We start from the raw sequence: 17,519 nt of genomic DNA on the forward strand, positions 1-17,519 counted from the left end.
TGTTGTACTGCAACGATTAACCAATACTCAGTATTGGAGCATGTATATTAAAAGCCTATCTTGAAGGTTATAAAGCCCCGATTCCTACCTCATTTCCTTTCTAAACTAAGCCTGTTTGCACTAAACTTTGAGAGTGAGACCCTCTAAAGCTCTTCTTTCCTAAAACCTTAGAGTTGCTTGGGCCATACCTAAACTTCTTTAAAATTCCACATGTGGGATCTAAATGAGATGAGAATCTACACAAACCTCTCTCTTTTTCTCTCAGCATTTGCCTTTCAGCCTCTTCTAGCAACTACTCCTATCTTGTGACAAATTTCATCACAAATAATCACATCAAATAGAGCAATCTAATGTTGATATAACAAATGTTTAAACAGAATTGATTCAAGATACTCAAAGGGGTTAAATAAAGGATAATCATATCAAGGTTGGCCTTTCGATCTCTTTAACCCAAATTATATGAATGTCTTTATAATTTCTAATCAATAGGTGTAAGATGTAGCCTTGAATAAGAAAAGAGGCAAGCTTTAGAAGGTAAATTAAATAAGAAAACAATTCACACTAGAGTTTTAAATCAAACCAATTGGATAAGCAGAGAGTTATAAATGCTCAAACCAGCAATGGTGCTACTTGAAAAGCCCTAGTCATGTCAAGCTTCTCAAAGAAACTAAGGTGTAATAATAAGAGAACCTTAGGTCATTCTATCCTCAAGGAGCAAGTAATTTGCAACCAAATCAAGCCAATGATCATGAAAAATTAAAAGTCCAAAGTTGAAGTTGAGAGTTTAAGAAAGAAATTAAATGTTTATATTTGATTTTAATGTGAAATGAGTAAAGAAAAATTGTGTAGAATTCAACCAAGTATCAAAGTAACTTTCCAAGATTAGAATTAGCCACTTCTATCCTTGTTCTTTCAATTAATATGTGAAGGTGTCTTAATGACTATCAAGACTAGTGATTAGAACCTAGTAACCACTTAGAATTCAACACACAAATTACTCAAAATAGATACACCAATATGTGATTTGATCCTTGAAACTAGTTATAGCTCTTACTTGGATCATGTTTAAGACCTTAAACTAACCAAGATTATGATATTAACCAAAGCTTAAGACCTAAACTATAGCTAATTGCACAGCAAAATAACAAGAGATTAAAAGGAAATCATGTATTCATTCATCAAATCATTGAATCATAAACACAAACACTTGAAGTGCACAACTAGTTCAAGAATCAAAATCACATCTCCTACTCTTCTAAATGTGTCTCCACCTCAAGAGAGAATTGTAAACCTAGAATTCAATCAAGATACATGAAATAAAATATAGAAGAAAAAGATAAGAATCTACAGCAATTGAAATTAAATGAAAAGTTTAGAAAAACTCAAGATATAGCTCTGTCTTCCTTGGAAAGCTTCAAAGAATCTAGCTTCGTTCTTATGATGATTTGCTTCTTAATCTAAGTTGATCTACCTAAATCATGGCTTTCATGTCTTCAATACTTGATTGAGACAAAGGATTATAGCTAGGAAAGTGTGGAAAAGTGAAAGAAATTGAGAGAAAGCAAGATGAAGTGGTGCTGAAAATTTTAGAAAAGGGAAAAAGCATAAGTGTGAATTGTAATGTGTAAAATGATTGAATGAGTATGTGATTTTTAGCCAACCATATTTTTCAACATGTGGTGGTGTAAAATGAGTAGAATAGAATATGTTGTTATATAATGCCCTTACTGATACTATCATACAATCTTCCATGTAATCTACTAATCAATTCAAAACCATTTATTTTGAAAGCTTTGGGATTCCAATAAAAACATTTCTAAAATCATTTCATAAAATACTCAAGTTGTAAAATACTATACAGCAGAAGTATTAGGCATATAAGCATCAAAGAGCACCTCAAATCATCACAATTCATATAAAAAGTGTGCCATGTTTCACGACATGTGGCACAAAGACATAGCTGTCGTGCTTTATACCATGTGACATGGCATGTGGTCAGATATTGACACGTGTACCATGGCACGCATACTAAAATCTATTGTCAAATTGCAGATTCTAATGCGAATATCAGACATAAGCCATTTTCATGTCCGATGTCTAATTGGGGTGATTCAAACGCCCACACAAAGCTTGTATCATAATCTAACCAATGACATTGGTTTCATTTTGATTCAATTTTCCATTCAAAAATTAGACACCCAAATGTATTTTGACAATTTTATGTCAAAAATTACCACTTAAGCATCACTAAATGAAACCATAAGTCATTGGCCACTTTTAGGGTCTTAACCACATCTAAATGGAAAAACGTGACCTAATTGAACAGTTATATGCAAAATATAACACACATAGACGTGTTTGGCCTATAAACTACCAACTACACACTTTAGGCCAAATGTGTGTTTTTCATTTCATTTCATACTACTAACCAAACTTTCATACACATTATTCGTACTACACTTTTACACATGTATATATCTATATATCCATCTATTAGCCCACATGGTCACTTTTATCACATACTCACATAAACACACATTGGGCTAAGATACTAAGAATCACACATATATTCACATTCACATGTTCATGTACAAAATGACCATCCTTATGGCAACTTATATACATAACTATTATTATACATTCAAATTCATTACACCAGCTTATAATGGGCTTTTTAAGAGTCTCTACTCAGCCCATTTCCTTTCCCTTTATACTACTAGTGCCAGAACCTTGAAAATGTAAATAACCACAGGTGAGGTCAAAATTTCAGTAACCAATATAGCTCATTTAATGTCTATTAACATAAATAACTATGCCAAATGCCAAAGTAACAAAATCAAAGTAATAGCATACACACACACACACACACACACACACACACACACACATAAATACATATAGAATTTCTTCTTTCTAAAACATTTCCACACAATTATCAATAATAGCATGATCATCTAACCATCAAACCTCCCATGGTCCCCGACATAAAACTATAGGCTCTATTGGATCAATCACATATTGACTCGAGCATACTTTTGATGATAGAAATACTCGGCTAAAGGTAATCTATCCCAATTACAGACTATGATTTTTCTCATCTCACATACTTGTGATAGAGGCACCGTTGACTCCTAACAGCACCTTATTGGGCACCAGAGAGTTGTTAAATTGTCTAGATGTCCCATGATAATAGTCCCAATATAATGTTGCACTAAATTACTTATGGTACCAGCCTATATAATGCTATACCTGATGTCCCATGGTGCTAGCCCTAACTATATAGATTTGTTTACTCACATCTCCATACACACACATCCACACATATCCTGAGTGAACTCCTACCTCTATGATCATGCTTTTCACATTAATTTCACTACTTTTCCACAACTTATACCATATATATATATATATATATCTAAACCAGTGATCACCAAACCTTTATTTTACAAATCAATTTCATGCCAAAACTATTTATAATGCTAAGTCATGCATAGACACTGACAAAGCCATGATTTCACAATTACATAATTATTTTTACATAGTTATAATAGTTAATAAATATAATAAACTATATGGTTACCTCAACCCTTCTGTCTAATAGAAAGGTTACCCATATTTTTCCTCAACCTTACTCACTTTATCTTGCTATTCAACTTGTCACACATGAAAATCTGCACAATTTAGACACCTAGAGTCAATTTCATCATTGACAAAAAGTGCCAACTATAGCAATCAAGCACCTAATCACTATCATTTTCCTTATTCATACTCATTCACGTGCATTATAACTAATTACCACTTGCAACAAGCACTAACCTTCTCACAATCAAATTTCTCTCACTACTCTCTCTCTCTCTAAATTAGATTAATTTGAACCTATAGGTTCAAAGCTTTATCATCCTAACTCAAACTAGTCACAAAGGTCTAACTTAGTCCTAAAGCACATTTCTATTACTATAGAGTAAGAAATCAACTCTTTAAAACTTTTAAATTTAATTTCTCAATAGTTAAAACTAAGAGAAAATAGGGTAGAATCAGAGGCTAAGGCAATACAAGACTTACTCAATAAGTAACAGGTTAAAAATGTCATCCTTACTCTTAAAAACTAAAGCCCTAGCAAAGCATCCCTTATTCTCCACACCTGATCCCTCTTTTCTTGATCTCTTTTCTATTTTTCATGAGCAAGCACATCCTTATTTGGTAAGTTCCTGCACCATACAATGTAGCACATTCAGCCTCAATCGTGGTACATGGCACAGTGAGGAGAGTCCCCACTATACTCGCATGCTATTCTTCATGGTACTATTCTTCTACTCATATCTATTCACATAACATCCCAATGAGTCAATACAACACTCCACCATCCACAATCCTAACCTCACATTAAATTACTAATTCAATCCCTAATCAGAGTTAATGTAAAAAATAAAAATTTAAGATGTTACATTTTAGTTTATCAAAGCCATAAAATACTTGAAGCTATTTAATAAACTTGGTTAGGAGGTTTAAGAATAAATGTGGCCACCATTCAAGCTAGGTTAACTTGTATACACATGTAACTCTTGATTAGAACTCAATAAGTACTTCTAAAAAGATTATCAAATGGTGATTAAGGGATTCTTAGTCAAAACCCTCAAGGTTTAAAGTCATTAGAAGCACATTGAAATAACTCTTATACATGTGTCACTCTAGGGTCTTCTTGCTTTATAGTCTGTCTTGTAATCCAATCTTTTGGCCATTTAATCCTCTTGCAATTCCTTATTTACACCTATAAACATAATAAAGATCAAAGCATGTGTACAAAATATTAAATAACAATTCAAAGCCAATTGCAAGATACAATGCCATTTTCAAGGTATTACAAAACATGACAACCTAGTATTCATATCCTTTTCTATGAATATTTTGAATTATGTCTTTTGATGTCTTTTTTCAACCTATAATGAATTTAAAGCTCAAACTTGTTCCGTTGTACTTAGGAAGACAAAAGACATATACTATAGGTTAATCTCCCAAAATGTCCCTAAAAATTGCCAAAATGACCAAAATATCCTTAGGCTAAGAATGAACCCTAGTTGATTCCAAAGGCCTAGAAATGTCTAATTGAGTTTCCAAGAATTCAATAATGCAAGAAAAACATCCTAAAATATATGAAAATAATGCAATGTGTCATTGACTTAATGGATTCAAGATCCCTTTCCTCACAAGATTCCTCCACACATCAAGTGTCATGATAATTTTATTTTTGAAAAATCTTATTTCTTTCCTTTTGATGTAGTGGAGATTCAAGTAGGGAGGGAATGATAAAGAATGGGTCATGCATGTCTAACAAGCCATACAAAGCCAAACGGCCCACAATCCACAAGTGACCTAAAAACATAAAAGGATGATATGGATGACTGCATAGATAATTGAATGTGTGGATGATGTGGCATGTGAAAGGCCACCCCAAAAGCCACTACTACTCAAATTCTAACATGTTAAAGGCCCAGTTCTATTATATACATGTAGAGGTATCTAATGGAGTTTTAATATTTTGAATTAGGGCCTAAATTCATTTTATAATGGACTATAAGAGTTTATGAACAAAAATCAAGCCTATTCAAGCCCAAGTAGATATTCAAATAGCTCATGTATATGTAGGGACATGAATAGTGCCATGAAGATCAATTTAGAAGGTGTAAGTTGCTAAGTTGAATTTGAATAATAAGAGTATTATTATTTTCAATCAAGTTTCTAGCTCTTGAAACCCTTAGTTTTTGTATTAGTATCTTATGGCGAATATAGATGTAATAAAAGCTTGATCAACTCTTAGGGTATCTTCAAAGGTTAAGGTATCTTGAAACCCTTAGTGTTTGTATTAGTATCCTATGGTATGGCTTGTATTAGTATCCTTTCCCCTTTGAATTTTGTTCCTTTCTTCTTTAATTTCTTTTCCAGATTACATTCCTTTCTTTGAGTTTCTTGTGTTTGTTTCATGTTTTCTTTGTGTAACAAGATTCTATTCCTAACTAGCACAATTTTCCTCCTGTGTCCCATATCAAAAAGTCTTCTAGAGGTCTTAATTTTTATTGCCTACTTTTTTTCCAGTACATTTTACTTCCATTCATATCATTAGTCTCTTCTTTATGTTTCATTTGGTAGAATTTTTCCTAAAATTTGATACCAAGTGTGTGCTACTAAAAGCCCTTTTTTGTAACAATGTGTATCACTAAATAACTATTGGTTACTAGGATTTTAAGTCTCACTATTATTTTTTCAAGAAAATATAGCTTTGGGTCCCCACACTTTGCTCAAGTTTTGCTATAAGTCCCTACACTTTTTTGGTGTTCTAGGTCCCTTCACTTTTATTTTTCAATATTTTAGGTTGCTCCATAAGCCGTGGTATAGGGACTTAGAATATCAAAAAATAAAAGTGTCAGAACTTAAAACATCGAAAAAAGTGCAAAGACTTACAGCAAAACTTAAGTAAAGTATAAGGATTTAAAGTTATGATTTTTCTATTTTCTTTAATGATATTTTAGGTGAGGGCATGAGTAAGAAGCAAGGGAAGGCATCAAAGGAGTGAGCTTACTATTAGGCTCTTGATTTATTTTCCTCTTGCTTTGCATATGACTTTCGATGTTATCTTTATATATATTGTCACGGACCTAGGATTTTGTCTTAAATTTTATACATTTGGAAGGGTTGGAACTTGATATTTGCGGTGATCTAATTTGATATATTTTGGTTTTGAATGATTATGGAGAATTTGACAATATGTTGGGTTTTACCAACCATTTTGTAGAATCCATTGATGGAATTTGAATTAAATTTTAGCTTTTGAATATGTAAACTTACGTAAACTTGTGAGTGGGCTGTTGAGGAAGATTTGCAGTTATTTGGACTTTATGTTTGAAGTTGAGTGATTTTCATATTTTCTCACAAAAGTCTAACCATATCATCAGTTATTTGGTAATTTGATTGAAGATCTCCTTTACATTTGATGCTCCACAAGTATTAGTGATGTGTGTGTATTGATAGAAAGATAGACGCTCAATCAACTATAACCATGTTTTGAAAATTTTTTTTTTTTGTTCACTACACGCCACGCGTTTGTAAAAAATTTTAATTGGGTGGGATCTTAGTAACTTATTTGGATCAAAGGCATGCCTTTGAATTCAAATAACATTTACAAATTTACTTATAAATCATCCATGAACAAAGTCCTCATATCGGTAACAGAATTTGTACTCAAGATCTTATAAATTATAGGCCAAATCCTTTACCAACCAGATGATCAGGTCAAAGAATGTTCAATTTGCATGCACATACATCACAGTAAGAATATAGCTAAAACGTGTTATATATTAACACATATACATATGCAGAGAGTCCCTTTCTAACAAATAACATATATAAGAGTACACCTTTAAGGAAGACTGCACTCGATCGGTAATATAAAAGTACATGGCAATCCCTCAAATATGGCCTATGAGTAAATGATTGTCACGATTAAACTAATACCATGCTGTCAAATAATGAAACGACAATTCGTTTTGTTTTCTTCTTCTTCTTCCTCCTCCTTAGTTTTCTTCCCTTTTTTTTTTTTGGTTGCTCTCTAATTGGCTTACCTATTAATTATTAGAAAGAGGTGAAGCATTCATGTTCGGATGAATTCGAGTCATCGCAAGGAGAGTGGTTGTGCCTTCCTTCATAAGTGGTTATCACCATACGACAGTCCTCTGACAGTCGTTCAACCCTCTTTTTCACTCTGCAATTGCTATGGGTGCAACGGTAGTAGCTTCTGAAATATCCCCAAATGTGAAGATTTCTTTGGGTCAGAATTATAATAATAAATTAAAAGGTAAAAATAATATTCCCAAGTAATCAATTTAAAATTAAAAAAAAAAAACAGAGAGAGGCCGCATAAATCCTTGTCTGCAGAAATAAATGATATAGTCATTAAAAAATTTGATCAGCTGCTCCAGAAATATATATATATATATATATATTACTCTCTCCAATTATATTTATACATTACTTCTAACATATTTCATTAGAATCGAATAAAACCTTAAACATTTAACTTTGTCTTGAAATTTAATAGGTTTTTAATTCCACTCTTTTAAAAGGACAAAAAGAATTATTTTTAATAAATTTTTCTAGACAAAAAGAATTATTTTTAATAAATTTTTCAAGTATTTAATAAGAGTAAAAAGGTAAAGATAAACATAAAACATATTAGAGTAGTTTATAAATGAGAATAAAATTAATCTTCTCTCTATTTTATAAATAGAACTAAAGGAGTATATTTAAAAAAGAGGAGGGAGGAGAAGAAAAATATTATCTCTGTAATAAAGTATGAGTATTAAAAATATAAAAAAAATTAAGAATGAAGCCTCATCTTTCTACGATTAAATATTGCTGTTTCTAGTTTATACACCAAAATCAAAATAATATTTTTCATTCAACCAAAAAATGAATACTTTTCGAGGTATTCTAATGGTATGACATGTAAAATTTTTAATTTAGTCAAAAGCATTGATTATTTAACTATAGCAGGCCCTATGTATGTATTTGCATGAATTCAGAACTGTATTATTCATAGTATGAATTTTTCTGCTTTTCATGTTATTGAAGTTGATAAATTACTTATTTTTAGTATTTTGCAAGTAAATTTTATTTTAAGACAACAAAAACAAGTGCAGAAGGATCTATTTATTCCCGTGTCAACTGATGTAATACTTCATCTCAGTTATTTAGGAGCAACCAATGATGATGAGTACATGCACACTAGATGGTAATAGACTCCAATTATTTATTTATTTACGCTAACTCAAAGAAAATATTATATAATTAAAATTTTCATTTAGCATACTCTTTCATGAACGTTCTATTTGCATGAGCACACATATACTCGTACCTGTAAAAATATGTGTGTGTGTGTGTATGAGATAGGTTTTCCTATAGATTATAGTCCCTTCTATCTCTATTTATAAAGCACTCCTAATTACTTCACTGAAATTAAGAAGAGATTGTTAAATCATTAATTTTTCCTAAAAGTAGAATAAACTTATAATCTTGCCCTATTTAAGTTAAAATTTGTCAAATTTATAATACATTTTCTCTCATAGTTAATGAGTTTAAATAAGGATACTATTAAAAAAATGTAATTAATATCCAAAGTATACCTTTAACTTTTTAACTTGACATAATGTTTCATTTTGATTCTTAATTTTATAAAGTGTTTTTTATGTCCTTAGAGCCTTATATAATTAATTTCATTGCAAAAAATTTATATATTAAACTTTTGAATATTAACAAAGCATGTTCAAAATGTTGACAAAATTGGCACAGAAAATAATCATTTAAAACTAACGGTATTAAAATTAAAAAATTGAAAAAATATTTTATAAAACTAAGGGGTCAAATTGAAATCTTATATAAAGTTAGAAGATCAAAAGTACACTTTAGCCTATATTAAGGACTAAAAAACTTTCTAAAAGGCACCCTATAATCAGAGTCGGAGTAGTACAACATAAATATTATGTGATCCTAATTTTGTGGATCATAACTACATGCATTCAATTCACTATTAATTTCTCCCATTTTATGCATGTTATTTTCATCTCCAACAACCAGAACAAAATTACTTGTCCAAGTAACCACATCAAATCTTAAATTAAATGAGAATTTTCAGACAATCTGAGAATCTTAAACTATTTTCTCCCATTTTAAGCATGTTATTTTTAGAACTCAATGTTAAATCATTTGAAACCTCATAATAAATTTGTTCTTTTGAAATAATGCAATTTATATTATCTATGACACAAAATATTTAAAACTTCACTAATTCGATGCTATTTTAATTTCCCCATCTCTAAGTTAAATCACTTATATAATATCAATAATATCATCTATATATATATATGATAACGACAATTGGTTGTTATAAAAAACAATTTCATTTTATATTGGTCTCATTCAAATTCCATCATAATTTTTGGACACATATAATAAAAACCCCATCATTGAATGGCAGTTTCTAAAGGCATTTATAATTAATATCCAATAACATCTCTATCTTCCTAGCTAACTAATTGCACTTGTCTAAGTTAGTACATACCTTTAAGTGCAAACTTGTAATGATGGTTTACATCTGAACCCATTTAGCATTTAATTGATATGTCACTTCGACACTTTTCTCATTAGTGTGTCATGCATTACAATATATTTATTCTCATTTCAACCTAATTGGTTTTTTCTTTACATGCACGCAAATATATTTGTGTGTTTTATTAAGAAGATATGGCCAAGAATCTGCATTTTTCTTTTTCTATATGTTAATTATTATGTCTCACTTGATGTAAGTAACTTAGGATTTCATCATTGTATATATTCTATTTCTTTATAGAGTACGCACATTTTCATTAATCTTAGTTTTTTTTTTTTAAATACTCACTCCTTTCAAAAATGTAATAGTTTGAATGTTCAAAAATGTAAAGTATTTTTAGTGTTTTTTAAGATATAATCATTGTATTTCTTCAAAGGTACTCATAATAAATAAGTCACTTTATATTATATTTACTTTAAAGTGAAATATCTTATTAAATAAAAATAAATATAAAAAAATAATGCTAGATTAAAGATAATTAATTATCTTATTAAAAATATATTACATCTTTTAAGTTTTAACGGAGAGAGTAAGAAGGTGTTGTGAGTTTTGAGTGTTTTGAAACAGCCGGCCTATCTGTCTTTTGTTTCTTCTCAAAAAGAAAACAGCTAAAAAATCTGTTTGGTACAATATAATTATGTTGAAAGCTAAGTAAACCCTCTGCTATGTCAATGCAACAGCATATTTTAGTGTGTAATTATCATTTTTAAAATTTTCAAAATTACAATATTGTTTTAATTTTCAAAATTTTTTAACGTAAAATAATAAAATAGAGAAAAAATATGCAATACCTTTAGACTATATAAATTTTGACAGTCTGAATCTACTAATTAATTTGCACTAGAAATTATATGATGTTCCATTTTCACACTTTCTGTCAAACTGAGATATAAAATACCACTTTTTTAAAAATAATATTAACTCTACAATACCTAGTTCATTTTCAAACATATTTTATACAGATACTCAATTAGCATGAGAATTTACTTACATACATACATACATACATACATACATACATATATTAATTGCCAAAAATTATATCTAGAACACTTGCACATGACCTAGCCAGGAGATTTAATTTGTTTGTTACATAATTCAGCATGGATGTTCTATCTCAATCCTATTATGTTATGTTTCTTAGGCATGTATGTATGAGTTTTAAAAGGAAAAAAATAGCAAATTGGCTCTTCATTAAACTATAGATTAAAAAGCATCTGGGACTTTAACTTTAATTTTGATGTAATATTTTCCTTCAACTTTTAAAAATAATATAATTCAGTTCATACAATTAATAAAAACTAACTTTGACCGTTAGTTGATCAAAAAATAATAGAAAAAGCCTCAAAAATTACAAAAAAGACTAATTAAATTTTCTTAATCCTTCTCTCTAATTTTTTAGGTCCTTGTTTGTAATTTTTTTGTCCTTTACTATAATTTTTTAGTTATTTTCTATAATTTTAATGTTCTTTTCAGTTATTTTATAAGCAACTAACAGTCAAAGTAAATTTTTTTTGAATAGTAAGAATTAAATTGCATTATTTTTAAAAGTTGAGGACACATTGTACAAAAATAAGTTTATGATTTCAGACGTTCTTAGACGTATAGTTTAGAGGTCAATTTACTCATTTTTTCCTTTTAAAAATTAGTTATTACATAAATTTAAACTTGAAATCACAGTATTGAACACAAATCACTAGAAAGCCAAAACAAACTTCTATAAATCTGAGACAAACAACCATGCTATTCAAAGAAAAACTTTGTTGGTTGATTTTTTTAATTTACAATTTAGATATAAAATTTTGTAAAATGATATACCAAAATATAATATGCGGTATAAAAATATAAAAAATTATCCAGTACTTGTACAGTGTTTGATTTTTTTTATTACATCTACCATTTACCAAATTAATTAAAGACCATAATACAAATATTTACAGTACTTATGTTGAAAATAACTAAATAGCATGTTGATTACCTCTTTACAGTACATTATTTGCTGAAAATACTAGGACCGAATGTAATAATAGTATTGGCAAAAAAACTCTTCAATAACCTTTAAAAATTATTGTTTCTAATTTAATTTATTTATGGACCGTAAAAGTTCCTCATTGAATTAGAGTGATCTCTATTCTCTGCTTAATTATTATTGATATAGATTATTTCTAATATTCTAATATCTATATGTCTTTCATTCCATTAATTATATCCTATGCATGAAATATTTTAATATAAATAATGAATGCCTACACATTTTTCTGTAATAGCTCTCTTAATTAATAAAACACTTTCATGATTTGGCTACATTTAAAAAGAAAAATTAATTTTTTAATGCTTCAACTTTTAATTCACTTATAACTCAATCCCCCAATTATGATTCGCTATGACGCAGTCCCCCAACTATGACTAGCCTATGACTTAGTCTCTCAACTTTTGAATCACTTACAAATTAGTCCCTGAACTTTTGTTAATTTTTTTTCATATTAGCTTATATCTCACATTAATGAGCAAGAGGAGGGTATTTTAGAATAATATATGAATATTTTTTATCTCTCTTATTTGATAAGAAATTTTTTAAACAAAATTAAAAAAAAGTACCGAATTATAGGTGAATCAAAAGTTGAGGGATTAAGTCGTAGCGAGTTATAATTGAAGGATTGAGTTTCAGTGAGTCATAATTAAAAGATTGAGTTATAAGTAAGTTAAAAGTTAAAAGATTAAAAAACTAATTTTTTTATTTAAAAATTGAACTGCATCTATTAGAAATTTTTCTGGAGCTGTCTATATATATTTGAGTTATATAGAAAACTTTATGTCGAAGGGCAGCTTTTTTCAGAGAGATATGAATAATGTGTGGATGGACTTTATCATTGAAATTGAGGACTCATAGGGGTCCCTATAATGTGTCCTATTGTCAAAATTATAATCATAATATACACCAAGTTTTCTCATTTATATATATTTTTTCTCTATCAATAATTTATCTGCAAACTAATCATAAATAAAACCAAAGCTAGCTAGCTCATTCTGTTCCATCAACCTTCTCTTCAACAGTATCTTTCAGTACGCTGGAGATTCTCTCTTTCTCTTTCTATCTTTATCTCTACACTTAATCCTTTATTAAGTTTCAAGTTACATTATATAATTTTTTTAAAAATTTGTATTAATATATGTGCAAATCATTCTTTTATTTTTTGTAAAAAAAAATTATTTATTTATCTAATAAATTTATAGAAAGCTAAATTGTAGGCAAACACTAGCCTCAATATCTATCTAATTTGATAAGAAATTCCCAAATTATTATAATGGTACAAGTATTTTCTTTTCTAATTTCTTATTTTAAATTTTATTTTTTGAACAGATGGCCACCTTTGAAGTTTAACTTCTGCAAATATAGCTCTGCCTCCTAAAATATTGCATTATATCATAAAAATACTAAATATTGTACTAATTAATGACAAAAGAACTGACAGCGAGTTTGTTATTAAGTTTTACAATTTATGAAGATTACCCGCACATAACCCATCTTTTAAGGGGTTTACAATTAACCTTAAGTTTTATATTAATATTTAATTAAAATTATGCCTAAGAAAACATATTTCTGAAAATATTGTGACCTGTGACAATGTTGAATTATTTTTTACTATCGTCATGTATGTTATTTACAAAAGAGACATTTTACCTTAATTCCCCGGTGATACAGCCTTTAATGTAGCTATTGCACTCAATAGTTCTTCAAATAATAATATGATTTGATGAAGACACTATTATACACAAAAAGTAGAAAATTGAAAAAAAAAAATTATCTTATATTTACTATACTGTGGCTTCAATTCATTTTCTCGAATTTTCTTACCTTAATAAATATTTTCCATTATTATATTTCACCAATATTGTAAAAAGTTTGCTCAAATTACTGTCACTTATTAGCTCCAATAAAATGGTTAGTTGGCCAAGTCCAATGGATATTTGATAGTAACATGACTGTTATAAAATTTTCTACTGAACTTAAACAACTCCATATATAAAATAAACAATATAGAACCTTAAATAAATGATCCACAATTTAAAAAAGGATATTAATTAATTATACTCTCTGCTCTTTTTTAAATTAAGCTAGACCAAATTGAATACTCTACATTCATGCAATATTTATGCCCTTTTTTTTAATATTTCTACAAATATATTATATACTTCCTCCATTTCTATATATAAGAGAAAAATTATATCACAGTTTAGGAAAGTTAGTCAACCATAATAATTATATCTAAAAATAAAAAATTAAATTAAAATGCCATAAATTAATTAACATAAACATGCATTAATTATTTTTTGTTAATGTAAATTATGAGAGACGACTTAAAAAATGTGTAATAAATGCTTATTAAAATATGTGATTTTATTTATATAAAAAATAAGTAAAAAGTGATAGCTTTTCTTACAAATAAAAATGAAGTAGTATGCACTCACTTTTGTGAATGTAACAAATACGGATCAAGATAAGGTGCTTATTGTTATCATAATATATAGTCCTTCTATTAAAAAATATAAAGCATTTTTTGAGGTATAATTAAGATCTTAAAAAATATATGATATTTTGGATCTTTCAAAATCCAATTAATAAATTTTTTTTCAAAAATAGTATTAATTATTAAGGGGTGTACTCCTCCGTTTTTGAATATAGGAGAACCTTAACTAACTCACATAGTTTAAGAAAATTAGTTAATCTTAATTATGTTTAAAATTGACATGTTTAGACTAAAATGCCCTTGTAATTTATGTTTACTTTTTCCTAAAAATTTAATGATACTATCCATTTATAAGGGATGATTTGAGAAAAAATATAATTAATACTCTTGAAATTTGAAATTTTGCATGTTAAAAAAAAGAAAAGAGAAAAATAGAATAGTTTCTCTTATATTTGAAAATAAATGAAGTAATTAATAAGATTTTCTAATTGAAGACCCTATTAAATAAGGATACACATGAAAATTGAGTATAATCTTAAAAAAAAAAAATTAACTAACTCATGCAGAAGTCTAATTAATTTAAAAATGCCTTAGAATATTAAATGGAGAGAGTATATATATGAAAGAAACAACAGTAATTAAAACAAAGAAGGGTTAAAATTAATTTTAAAATTAGAATAGAATTACCTTGGATGAAGGCTATTTTTGACAACTTTCTGGCCATACTTCCTCCATTTGTAGCCATCATCAAGCACATCCACATCGCTTCTTGTTTGGAAACAAAACCTTGGCTCCCTCAGCTTCCTCCTCACCTTCACTTTGCTTTTCTCTGATGCTGCTGCATTCCTCCACCTACCATATATATTATATATATGTCATCACATAAATCAATATCACATCAACTCTCAATCAATTAATCCATTTATTTTAATTTATTAATTCAGGAATTAATAATTCAGTCACAAGAATAATAATCAAGCTTTTCTAAGTCTACAACAGCACTATGACCATCCTGCAATCTCTCTTATTTTTGATAAGACTATCATCAGCAGATTGAAGCAAAACTTGGTGTTGCCCGTGTGTTTAGGAAAATCAAAATGAAAGAAAAATGAAATAATTAGAGGATGTAGGCAAGGTATTGAATACTGATCAGTTATTAAACTAATTAAAACATTAGTTCAAGAGTTAATTGTCAAAGTTAATTGTCAAAATTAGCAGTTAAACCCTAATCAAACTTATTATAAACGAAGCATTTTATTAAACTAATCAAAGTGTTGACTCAAAGATTTATTAATTTAATCGAGTTGATACAAATTTTCATTCTATGGATGTAGGTGTTGATGAGGGCAGACTATTGTTGTTGGTGGAGAGTGATGGAGTAGTGGATTCGAGAATCGATGAGTATCAAGACTTTCAAGTCCCAACCTCTTGTTCTTCCTTCTCACTCACAACCCCAAGACAGAAGAAACCAAGAGGGGGAGAGAGAATGATAGCTCGGCGTACGAAAAAGCAAAAGAAGCAGACTCTATGGTCTCTCTCTCTCTATCTCTCTCTCTCTCTCTATCTCTCTGCTTCCATAGTCCATAGAAGGGCGATGAGACCTTTAGATTCTTCGCAGAAGCCTAAAGGAATATCTTCTTGGGTTCATAAATACCTATTTACGTGCATGTCTTCACTCTTAGCCACACAGAAAGTGAAAGAGAATAAGCATATATGAATAAGAATCACAAAGCCAATTGACATATAGATTTATGTTTCAGTGAGAAGAAAGAAACAAGACAATATATATATATATATATATCCACACTCACATATCTATCATACCATGTATTGTTGCCGTCACTAGCATTTCCAGTGCAGTTTTCATCATTCACAGCCTTGGGATCCAGATTTCCCACCTAATTACATAAGAAAATTCACAAATAAAATTACCCTAATTAAGTAAGATCATGTACTGAATGATTATCTGATATATATATATATAGGACTTTGTAAATTGATAATTAATCTGAAATAAACAACCTGGTCGTTGTTGTTCCATGGAGTTCTGGAAGTAACAAGGTCATTATGGCTAAACCCGACGGAAGTTGCGACTGCGCCGCTGCCGCCAGCTGCCGCCGGTGCGGCGGCGGTGCTGCTTCCGCCACAAGAAGAAGATTGAGATTGGGCAGAAGAAGGAGCCAAGAAGCTGAGCACTTGATTCTCTTCGAATTGAACAAAACCCATTTCGTGGATGGTCGCTTGATGATGAGGGTTTGTGAACGAAACCTGAAGTTCATAATTCGGAACACTGCCTCTCTCTCCTTCCATGATGATGATGATATATCAGATAATTTGAAGAAGCTTTTGATGATTCTGAAATATGAATTCTCTGAGGAATTCGCGTTCGTCGTCTTCTTCTTCTAGAGCTAGCTTTGAGAATTGAGAGAGAGAGAGAGAAACAGTAGAGAAAAAGAATGAAGCGATTGATTGAGGAAGCAGGTTTGGGTTTGGAGAAGGGAGTAATTAGGAATGGGGTTATGTAGTTTGGTCAACTTAGATACATCTTTTTTCCGAGATTAAAACGCTTAAGAAGCTATTGTTTAATTTGTTTGTACTCCGGGAAATTATATATATTCCCTTCTAGAAATTTGATTTCAAAATATACAATATTAAGTAAATGTTATATATTTTTTAATTACATTATCTATTTATTAAGTAATTAGAAAGTCTCTTAAATAACTCAAATGTTATATTTATTAGTATGATTGAAGAGATGCAGAAAGTTTTAGAAGATTAACATTTTAACCAATTTCTTTTTTAAGAATCACAATATAAATATTTTTTAGAAGTATTATTTAATTAGTTTAAAATATATAGGACATTAAATTATTTTTATATTTATTTTCTAATCG

General features: G+C 29.3%; 1 protein-coding gene across 1 annotated transcript; it reads right to left on the reverse strand.

Annotated features, from left to right (window-relative positions):
- Positions 1-7,266: 7,266 nt before the first annotated feature.
- Positions 7,267-17,146, reverse strand: LOC129291578 (probable WRKY transcription factor 12). Its single transcript, XM_054929030.1, has 4 exons — positions 16,648-17,146; positions 16,450-16,523; positions 15,313-15,477; positions 7,267-7,786 (listed from the first exon to the last, which is right to left on the reverse strand). Exons 1-4 carry the CDS (start codon positions 16,933-16,935, stop codon positions 7,624-7,626), a joined length of 690 nt encoding a protein of 229 aa, XP_054785005.1. The 5' UTR covers positions 16,936-17,146; the 3' UTR covers positions 7,267-7,623.
- Between the last annotated feature and the right edge of the window lie 373 nt (positions 17,147-17,519).

Source organism: Prosopis cineraria, unplaced genomic scaffold, assembly GCF_029017545.1.
Source record: "Prosopis cineraria cultivar Desert tree isolate PC_DT_omini unplaced genomic scaffold, ASM2901754v1 PC13, whole genome shotgun sequence".
NCBI lineage: Eukaryota > Viridiplantae > Streptophyta > Magnoliopsida > Fabales > Fabaceae > Prosopis > Prosopis cineraria.